Below are 10483 nucleotides of genomic sequence, written 5' to 3' on the forward strand. Positions count from 1 at the left end.
CTCTCTCTCTCTCTCTCTCTCTCTCTCTCTCTCAAATAAATAAAAAAAAATTAAAAAAAAAATAAACTATGTGGTAAGTATAAAGTTGCTGGACTAGCCGGGTGTAGTGGTGCCTGCAGTCTCAGCACCTGAGGGGCTGAGGTGGGAGAACTGCCGCAAGTTTGAGGCCAACCAAAGTGATGGTGTGAATGAGTTCAAGGCCAGCCTGGACAACCTCGTAAGACCCTGTCTCAAAAAAAAAAAATTAAATTTAAAAAGCTGCTAGCTCCATAAGTGGCACGTGTCAGTGCTCAGAAAATAACAGGTGTTCAAGACAGAACCATAAATGTTAAGAAGTAGCAAGGACACAGAACACAAGCTCTTTGGCTATTGCTCAGAAAGGGTGTGGTCTAATTTGGGACTTAGGAACGTAATAAGGTTTCTTTCTTGTGTGTTCTCATACTCCCCTGAGATCGTTACATGCTAAGGTCTTGTCACTTGTCCTTTTTTGGGAGCCAAGGAAAACCAAAGAGCTGTTAAAGAGTTGCTTTAGAGTTGCTTGAAGTGGCACAGATGTGTAATCCCGACACTGGGAGGCTGATGCAGGAGGTCACAAGTTTGAGTCCAGCCTGGGCAGCTCAGAGATGTAGTGAGAGCCAAAAAAAGGCTGGGGATGTAGCTTCACACCTTCGGGGTGAAGGCCCTGGGTTCAGCCCCCAGTACCACACTACCACCCACCCCCAAAACACCCACCTTTTTTTTTTTTTTTTCGGAACCGGGGATTGAACTCAGGCCCTTGTGCCTGCCAGGGAAGCGCTTATTCCACTGAGCCATCTCCCTGACCCCTAAAAAACCCACCTTTTTGAGAGAGAAATGGGGAAATTCCCACAATTTCTTATCTCTCATATTAACATATCTTCCATTTATTTTTCTGTTCATATTTACCCAAGATATTGCCTATCATTTCAGGTGTTGGTCACTTTGTCATCTCTGTCATGTCTCCCTATTTTAGGAGCTGGCACCTGAGCACCAAGTGCTTTATGTGACGATCTCATCCGTGCAGGTCTGCTGTTCCGTCACCCGCTCCTCAGCCATCAGGGTAGAAAGGTAGTCAGAGGCACCGTATAAAGTGGGTGGTGGCAGGAGGAGTGATGTGTGGTCGCTTTCTATGCTGAGCACCCCCTTCCTCAGCCCACCTCGCACTGAAGGGGCTACTGCATTGCTTGAGAGATCCCGAGACCCCCAACATGGGGAGCTTTGTCAGGGGTGCAAGCAAGGCACTGGCAACCTCAGGCTGAAGCATCTGAAGTCTGCACCTTGCTGTGCATCGGGCTAGCACCCCCGACACACCCTCACCCCACCCCGCATAGCTTAAGGGGAAGGAAGGCTTTAAGAAGGAACACTGTGACTTGGGCAGAGAGTGTAGTGAGAGGTGGCACAAACCCAGTGCCTTGGCCTTTGGCAAGGAGGCAAAATGCTGACAGGGCCTTTGGGATGAAGGGAAAGTCACACAGGGACAGTGAGCTGGTGCCTGGCCTCTTCTGGAGGGGACACGGCACCACCCGGGCTTCAGATGGTGCTCCAAGCTTGTCACACTGTGCTTTGATGTTCAGTCTGCATTTTCATTCTGACCATAGCAGACTGTTGGGGGATTCCTCTCCTCGTTCCTACGTTCCTGACCACGGCTTTTGTGTTTCTTTTGCTCAGAACACCTTCATATCTGTCTCTGTCCTTCCTTTGCTCTGAAACCTTCCCTGACCCGTGACCACCCTTAGTCTATGTCCTGACACATGTCTCCAGGAGTGTTTGGTTTTTCATTTTTTGAGATAGTATCTTACGAGGTAGACTAGACTGGCCTTGAACGTGGAACGATCTTCCTGCCTCAGCCTCCTGAGTGCTGGTATTACAGGGATGTGCTCCCATGCCTGGTTCTCCAGGGACATTTACCTCAGCTGGTATGAATATGGGACAGATCATTTTTCTGACTAAAATGGCCTTTCCTTGTGGGCAGGCCTCCCATTTGGATGGATTTGGACACTGCCCCTTTCACCAGGTTGTAGCTCCAGCCCTCCCACCAAGCAGTCCCTGGGACAAGTCCCCTTCTCTCTCTGGTCCTCACTGTGAGGGTAAAATAGGCAAAAGGTGATGGCTCAGGGCCTGGCATATGGCAGACACTCAGAAACATTAATGTTAGCCGGGTGTGGTGGTGTATCCCTGCAACCCCAGCACTCAGGAGGCTGAGGCAGGAGGATTCTTGCAAGCTTGAGACCAGCCAGGGCTATACATTGAGCTCAAGACCAGCCTCAAGTGCATAGTGAGACCCTGTCTCAAAAAGACAAAAAAAGAAAGAAAGAAAAAAAAGAAACAAAAACATTAATGCTGGTCTTAGCTGTCATCAAGATAAACAATATTGGGGCCAGGGAGATGGCTCAGTAGAATAAGCATTTGCCTGGCAAGTGCAAGGGCCTGAGTTCAATCCCCGGTTCCTGGGATACAAGGCCAAGCAAGGGTATGTCATATACAGGATTTGTGTGCACTGCGGTGGCCGCAAACGTCCGGTTCCTAAGGGAGCAACTTGTGGCAAGCCTGTCCATCATGGCGTTAACTGGCTGAAATTTGCACAGAGCCTTCGGTCTGTGGCTGAGGAGCAAGCTGGATTGCCAGTATGGGGGCTCTGAGAGTTCTAAATTCTTACTGGGTTGGTAAAGATTTCACATATAAATTCTGTGAGGTTATCCTTATTGATCCATTCCACAAAGCCATTAGAAGAAATCCTGACCCCCAGTGGATCACCAAACCAGTCCACAAGCACTGGGAGATGCGTGAGCTGACACCTTCAGACCGCAAGAGTCGTGGCCTTGCAAAGGACCACGAGTTCCACCACACTATTGGTGGTTCTCGCTGTGCAGCTTGGAGAAGGCACAATACTCTCCAGCTCCACTGTTAATGCTAATAAATAATTTAGGACAAAAAAGTAGTAAAGGAACAAAGATTTCAAACTGTAAATTTAGATAAGGCTCTGCTCATTTACCAGGGTCCCTGTGAGCTTGCTAGGCTGCCACACATGTCCCCCGGGATGGCTTGTCTCCAGGTCACGGTCCCTGAGTGCTGTGTGCTGTGCCTTCTGCAGGCTAGATGACAGATCCCTAGACTCAGGCTTGGTTCGTGCCAAGCTCCCGTCACTGTCCCTGGTGTGTGCTGAGTGCTGCTGCTCACTGCGCATGCTCCCCTCACCTCCTCACAGGCTGTGTGCTCAGGTGGCAGCATGCCTCCAGGACAGCCCCGGGTGGACTGGAACCTGGGTGTTTCCTACCATGTGCTCAGTCTCGAGTCTCAGTTTCCTCCTGGGAGCGTGGTGGAAAGGACCTGCTTCCAAAGGAATCCTCAGTGGCTGCCCGCAGAGCGTCGTCAGACCAGAACGCGAAGACCCACACCTCCCTGTTCCCTATGTGACGCTGCGCACTTGGCCTTCACACGCCAAGAACAAGGTGTGTGTGGTTGTGCTTTTTTTTTTTTTGGGGGGGGGGGTGTCAACGTAGAGCATCACTACCAGCAGAGGCTTTTTGTCTCTTCCTGGAATTCCATGTCTAGGGTTTTATCTTTGGGAGGTAACCAGAGATGGGCGTCCAAGTTTACTGTGCAAAGATTTTCATTGCCACACTTCATCTTGATACTGAGAAATGAGAAGCAAAACAAGTACCAACAGGGACCAATTACAGGAGGGATTAATCACAAGAAGACGGCACATTCGTTCCCAAGGCAGTCTTTGACAGTCATGCTGTGGAATCGTTCAGGACAAAGCAAGAGGCTTACCACGTGGTAAACGAAAAAGGACATAAACCCAGGGTGTCTGTGGGTGGGTTTTATCTTTCTTCTTATTCTTGGTATGTTTAACATGTTTTTCTTTTTTAAAAATGTATTTGGTAAGTCTGGGAGTGGTGGCGTGTACCTGTAATCCCAGCTCTTAGGAGGCTGTAAATAGGCAGGTCACTACATAGTCTGATCTAGTAGTGAGACCCTGAACACCCTGTAGACCTTTCCCTAAAATACAAAAAAAAAAGTATTTGGTTGTTACAGGGTCTCACTACACAGCTCAGACTCATAGTGATCCTCCTGTTTCAGCTTCCCCAGTGCTGGGATTACAGGAGTACACCACTATACCCGGACTCTGTGGCCTGCTCAGGCTGCCCTAGGGGGGTGCGGCATGTGGTGCCTAGGATCCAACCGCGGTTGCTGTGCTTGCCTAAGCAGGTGATTTAACCTGCTGAGCTATCTTGCTGGTCCCTGTTTAACATGGTTTTTTTTTTTTTTTTTTTTAGGAACCAGGGATTGAACTCAGGCCCTTGAGCTTGCCAGGGAAGCACTTACTCTGCTGAACCATCTACCCGGCCCTTAACATGTTTTAATGAGAGGTATTACATGATCAGAGGGTTTTAAATGCGTGATCACACAGAAAACTCAGCAAGTTTTCAACATACAGTGGGCTCTAGGATGCTGGCTGGTGGCTTCCATGTCCTGCTCTTGCCCTCGGCCACATCCCTCCGCCCTGCTTTCCTGTCTGCTCCCAGCCAGAGTGCACCCGTCCCCTCTCCCTCACACGGGGTCTCAGAGACGCCAATTTCCCAAATAAGGATTTAGAGAAGCAACTGCCCCTTCTGGATCTGTCCTAGCTTGCAGTTAGGGAGAACAGCTGAATTGAACCGAGTAGTTCAGGAGAAGAGGTGGCTGACCCTTGGCGCCTTCTGCCGCTTCACCTGTTTCCTGCTTAGCTTCTTCTTCACCCTAGGCCCTTCACGTGGGCCCTCTTTTCCTCCGACAGACCTCCAGCAGCATCCAGAGTCCAATCTTCTTCTTTACCCCCACACCAGCTACAGGGAGCATCATAAAGCCTGTGGGATAAAACCCATGTGCTGCCAGTCTGCACAATTTGCTCCAGTTTCTGGAAACCCTGAATTCTAAAACAGGAAGTCAAGGTGTTTGCTTTTAGTAATAATAATAAGACACACTGCTTTTGGCTGTGTGCGGGTGACACATCACTGCATCCGTTCCTCCTGCCTCGGCTCCCGTCCCACCATACTGCTGCCTGCACCTTTCTGGGCTTAGGGCTGATTCTCAGCTTGGCTCCCCAAGACCTCACAGCTTTGCTCCCCTGCCCCGCCCTCTCTGTATACTTCCGGTAGCGTAGCTGTGCTGTCCTGCCCTGGGCTTCGCCTCCCCTCTCTGCTTGCCTTGGGCTCTCCTCGACAGGAGGCCTTCTTTGTCTGGCCAGTTTCCTGGGAGTCTTGCCACTTTGCCCCCCACTCACCCACTTAGGGGTCTGTCTCCCTCCTGATCTCGGCCCAAACTGTGCCTACTTACCATCCTTACCCGGGAAAATCTCTTGCTTGATACTTACTGATTTTGATTATTTAATGAACAGGGCTGGCCGCAGTAGGGCTCTTTCACACTATGGAGGCAGCAAGGAGAACAACGAAAGAGTTTTGCCAGGCTTGTGGTGCACCCCTGTAATCCCAGTACTGGGAAAGCTGAGGCAGGAGGACCCTGCCCAGTTTGAGACCACCATGGGCTACAAAGTGAGCTCAAGCCCAGCCTGAGCTGCTCAGAAAGCCAAAAAAAAGGATAGAAAAAGTTTTTTTTTTTTTTGAAAGGCTGAGGATGGTGAGGATGGGGTCTGTACACCTTGGAAATGGGAAATACTGGTAGGAGCATTGCTACCAGTATTGCTACCACTAAATGTGACCTCGACTGGTCATGAGGCACTGGATGTCACTCAGGACAAGGGACCCCCTGGAAAGTGTCATGGAACGAAACTGCTGCAGCTGTTGCAATGAGAGTCAGTTTGCTCAGGATGCTTCATTTCTGGCCCAAAATGTGGGCTGCAGGCCGGGAAGAGGTGACTTAGCACTGCGGCTGCACAGCAGACAGAGGTGGGGGTCAAGGCCAGTTCTGGATGCTGCCTCCTGCTCGTGAGGCCGGCCTCCCAGATCTGCACCCAAGCAGGGAGCCCTCCGCCTTACCGCTGCCTAGGTCCACTCTGAGCCCTGCTTCCACCGCTTCTCAGGGCCTGGGCGCCTTGGGCTGACAAACGGGGCCAACTGTCCTCTCCAAGGTCTCTCTGCTCACAGTGGGGCTGGCTTAAACACTAACCTTCAATTTCTTCATCTGCAAAGTGGGGCCCACACGTGCCCTACCCGGTATGAGACCGTTGTGACTGTTAAATTTGATCAAGTGCCTCAGATGCACAGAAGCAACCCACAGAATTTGATTTTTAGCAATCGGGTCACACTTTTATGGCAGCCCAATAACTAAAGATCATCCTTTATTCTCGTTTCATGAGCTACTGGGGCAGCAGGTGTTTATCTGTGGATGCGTGAATGAATGCAGTAAAGTTTTGGATATTCATGTTTGGTTCTGCATGTGTGACACCACAGCTGGCCCTGCTCCCGGGGGTTCAACACCACCTACAAACCCGAGATCACTAAGAACCTGCTGGGCACCCACCCAGGCCTCCTCTCAGCAGCTAGTGAATGGCTCTTCATGGTCACCTCCACAGGCAAGGACAATGGGGCTCCTGCAAAACCTGACACCCCTTTCTCATCCCCCCATTTGCCTTCGGTGATGGCTGGGGCTCCCACAAGCAAGCTCTGGCCCTAGTCCGCTAGGGGGACAACTTATGTCACTCGGGGCACGAGCATCGCCGTACTCTTTCCGGGGATACCTGTCCCTCCAGGAGCCCCCGGTTTCCGCAGGGCGTTTACTGCCGGAAGAGGGAACCCGGGGTCGGCAGCGGCACCCCATCTCTACACAGCGAGCTTTGCCCGACTCCAGTCTGGGGGGCTGAAGACGTCTTGGGGCCCACTGTCCTTCTCTCCTTAGCCGCCGGGGAGTCCCAGGCAGGGCTTGGGAGGAGGGAGAGCAACAGTAGTCACCTGCGCGGAGTCTGGATCGTGGGGTCTTGCGTTCGGTTCCGGCGCTCGGGCGCCCGCGGGGTGTCGGGTCAGGTCCAGCTCCCGCCCCGGCCCACGTGGCCCGCCCGGCCCGCCCCGCCGTGGGGAGTCACCGCCCCCCCCCGCCCCTCGCCCACCGCGCCGGTTGCTCTCCAGCTGGTACCGCTGAGCCAGCCGGGCGCTGAGGTGAGTGAAGCCGCCCGCAGGGGACCCCGCCTGACGCGGCACTCCCGGGGGGCTGGACCCCCGTCGTCCTGTGACGTCCCCGCGCGCTCGAGCCTGACCGCACCTCCCCGGGGAGCAGCGCGGCTTGCAGGCGGCGCAGGGGCGCGCGCGGTGCAGGTGGGCGGTGTCACCGCCGGCCAGGACGAGTCGCGGCTTCTGCGGGCGACGCCTACCTCGGGCCCTTGGCGGCTCCTGGAGAAAGTTCCCGGAGCTACTTCCGGGGAGGGAGGCGCCACCTGTCCCGACCCGGCTCCTGCCCCTAGACTCGGCCTGCGCGCAGGTCGGCGTCGCGGGGGGCGCTGTCGTCGCGGGGGGCGCTGTCGGCGGCCGGAGGGCGCGGGTCACCGCGGGCTGGGCGGCGCTCTCGGAGCTCCCGGGCCGCCCGGGTCCTGCGCTGGCCGCTGCATCTTTTGAAAATTGCGCCGCGGGACAGCGCTGAGAAGGCGGCCAGGGTGGCGGACGCTGAGGCGTGGGTGCCTCGGACCCGGAGGCCCGCGAGCGTTTTCTAGAGGCGGGGATTTCAGGCCAGGTAAAGGGTTCCTCCGGGCGATGGGGGGTGGTGGCCGCTTTCGCACCCTCAGCGGTCGCGGCAGGGGCTGGCTGGTTGTGAAGCAGCGGGCTGGCTGTTCCTGGAGGACGTGGTTACTGGATTCTTTGCCTGGATGGGGCTTGCTTCTAGCACTGGGGGAGGAGGTGAGAGCCGCCGGCAGTGCCCGAATGTAACCAGTTTCTTCTCAGCGCTATGCAGAGGGCATTGTTGGGTTTGTCATAACTGTGTGGTCTTGTGCAAGTTTCATACGTATGACTCAGTTTCCTTATCTATAAAATGGAGGTGAAAATAGCACAAACTGTAAAGGATTATTTCATAAGATTAAAGTGTCTAAAGTAGCAACTGGTACAAACGAGGGAACTCCTTGTGTCAGCCGCTTTGGTTGCTGACACCTGACTTCCCACGGGGAGGTGGGTGTGCATGTTGGGCATCTCTCCGTTGTCCGGTGGGAGGTGGGGTTGCCCTCCCTGCAGCTCTGGGAACCTGGGGCCTGCAGGAGCACATCCTGTGGTTACCCAGCTTTGTGCACAGGGTGAGAGATGACCTTTGTCAGGGATCCTGCAGGGAGCTGGGTCCTAGGTCTTCTTGAAAACGCTGGGCAAGACTGGATGTTGGGGGTGGGGTGGGGAGGGTGGGTGAAGCGGATTTGCCTCAATACATTCTTTTCAGCCAGAACCCCTGCACACGGACCTCTAGGCCCAGCGCGGTTGTCCAAGGGCCCAGGGGCCTGAGCTCACCTCTGCTTGCCAGGCATTCATCTCCAGCAGATTGTTTCTTGCACCAGTAGAGCCGCCCTGGGCCACATCTGTTTGATTTTTTTTTTTTTTTCCTTCTTGTCACAGTAGTGTCTTCTTGCACTCCTTGAAAAGGAACGCCAATGTTGGCCCTGAACTGCCAGAAGTGACAGGAGACAAAAACACAGAGATATCCCAGGAGGGCCTGGTTGTGCTAGTGTGCATGTGTCCGTTTGAGCCCTAGCTCCATGCACATCTTGTGCTGTAAAACTCAGGTTGGTCCTGACCTGAGAAGATGCGATCCAAGGTCACTGGGCGAAGAGAAGGGGAGCTGTGGGACAAGAGACAGCTCTGCTGTTGTGTGCGTGATCTTCAGGCTGATGAGAATAAGCTCAGGCAGCCCTTTTCACTTGCTTTTTCTTCTACGAAGCACCCTCTTTCACTGCTTCTTCTCATTTTCCCCACTTTTTTTTTTTTTTTTTTTTTCAGAACCGGGGATTGAACTCAGGCCCTTGAGCTTGCCAGGCAAGTGGTTATTCTACTGAGTCATCTCCCCGTCCCTTCCATTTTCCCCACTTTCTTACCTGTCAGGTCAGACGCTTTCCCTGATCGCTTTCTCGACAGCAGTCCATCCTCATCAGTTTGAGCTCATTCTGCTAGTGTAGTTTATTCACAGGACTTACCTGAAATAAGTTCGTTTGTTCTTTCTTTCTTTCTTTTTTTTTTTTTTTTGCCAGAACCAGGGATTGAACTCAGGCACTTGCACTTGCCAGGCAAGCACTTTATTCTATTGAGGCATCTCCTCAGTACCATTGTTCTTTCTTTTCTTTCTTTCTCTTGTAGCTGTGTTGGGGAGAGAACTCAGAAGCACCCTGCCACTGGGCTGTATGTCTAGCGCTACTTATTTTTTGTTTTTACACAGAGTCTTGTTAATTTGCTCAGGCTGGCCTCTAATTTGAGATCCTCCTAACTCAGCCTCCTGAATGCCTGGGATTACAGGCATGTGGACTATACCTGGCTATTTATGGGTTTATTGTCTGAGAATGTAGGCTCCTAGAAGGCAGGGGTGTGACCTTGTTTACCACTGAACCCTGGTCTGTGACGCACATACATGCTCAGGGAATGTTCCTGAGTGGCAGAAGGAAGGACCACCCACTGACAGGAGTGAGGACAGGCCGGAGCGCTTTTAAGAGTACTTGTGAGCAGAAGGCTTGGTCATTAATCTGGAGCCCAGGGTTGAAATTGACTGTTAAGGTTTGCGCTTAAGTCCTCTCTGCAAATCTCTTCTAGTTTCATTCACCCTCATCTGGAATCCTTTAACACAGGGAACTTGTCACCATGTGACCCAGTCAAGGAAAGATGAGGGGGCACAGAGGATCAGGGAGAGGCTGTCCACCTCTCTGATGAGGTGTGGCCTCCTGGTTTCTGCAAGCCACCACTCCTTTCAGCCGTTACATCCTGGTCCTCCTCCCAGCACTGTTCATCCCAGATTGTTGCCTCTATTTTTCTGCCACCATTAAGGTCTCGGAGTCCCTGACCAGAACTCAGAAGGCTGTGGAGCCCCATGTCACCAGATGGGGAACAAAGAGGCCATTGGCATAGCTTAGAAACATTCAAGGCTAGGTTCTGCCTGGCTCAGACTCTTGTAACTGCATTGAATGGGGGTGGGGATGGCTGTGTACTCTAGGCTGGTCTTAAGCTGGAATTGACATCCCCGCGCCCCGCCGTCTCAGCCTCCCAGTTCTAGAATTATAGGCATGCTCTTCCATGACTGGGTTTTGCTGTAATACCTGAGAAATATTTGTCTAATCTAAGGTTGTGGAGACTTATGCCTATGTTTTCTTTTTTTGTGGTACCGGGGATTGAATTTAGGACCTTGCACTTGCCAGGCAAGCACTTATTCTAATGAGCAATTTCCCTGAACCTATGTCTATATTTTTTCCTGAGAGTTTCAATTTTGGTTTTACATTTAAGCCTGGTTCATTTGGACTCAGTATTTGTATGTGATATGAAGTAGGGAATCTAGCTTCATTCTTTTTTTTTTTTTC

The 10483-nt window shown here is 52.5% G+C and overlaps 1 protein-coding gene across 1 annotated transcript in view; it reads right to left on the reverse strand.

Annotated features, from left to right (window-relative positions):
* Window positions 1–4608: 4608 nt before the first annotated feature.
* LOC111816872 (U1 small nuclear ribonucleoprotein C-2-like) overlaps window positions 4609–10483 on the reverse strand; it is a 16185-nt gene continuing 10310 nt past the window's right edge. Inside the window, exons 2-3 of the mRNA XM_023715726.1 lie at window positions 7325–7780; window positions 4609–4868 (exon numbers count right to left, since the gene is read on the reverse strand). Of these exons, the coding sequence (XP_023571494.1) occupies window positions 4771–4868; window positions 7325–7780 (554 nt within the window). The 3' untranslated portion in view covers window positions 4609–4770. The remainder of the gene's footprint in view (window positions 4869–7324; window positions 7781–10483) is intronic.

The sequence above is a fragment of the Octodon degus genome, unplaced genomic scaffold, assembly GCF_000260255.1.
Source record: "Octodon degus isolate 3935 unplaced genomic scaffold, OctDeg1.0 scaffold00043, whole genome shotgun sequence".
In the NCBI taxonomy this organism is placed as follows: Eukaryota; Metazoa; Chordata; class Mammalia; order Rodentia; family Octodontidae; genus Octodon; species Octodon degus.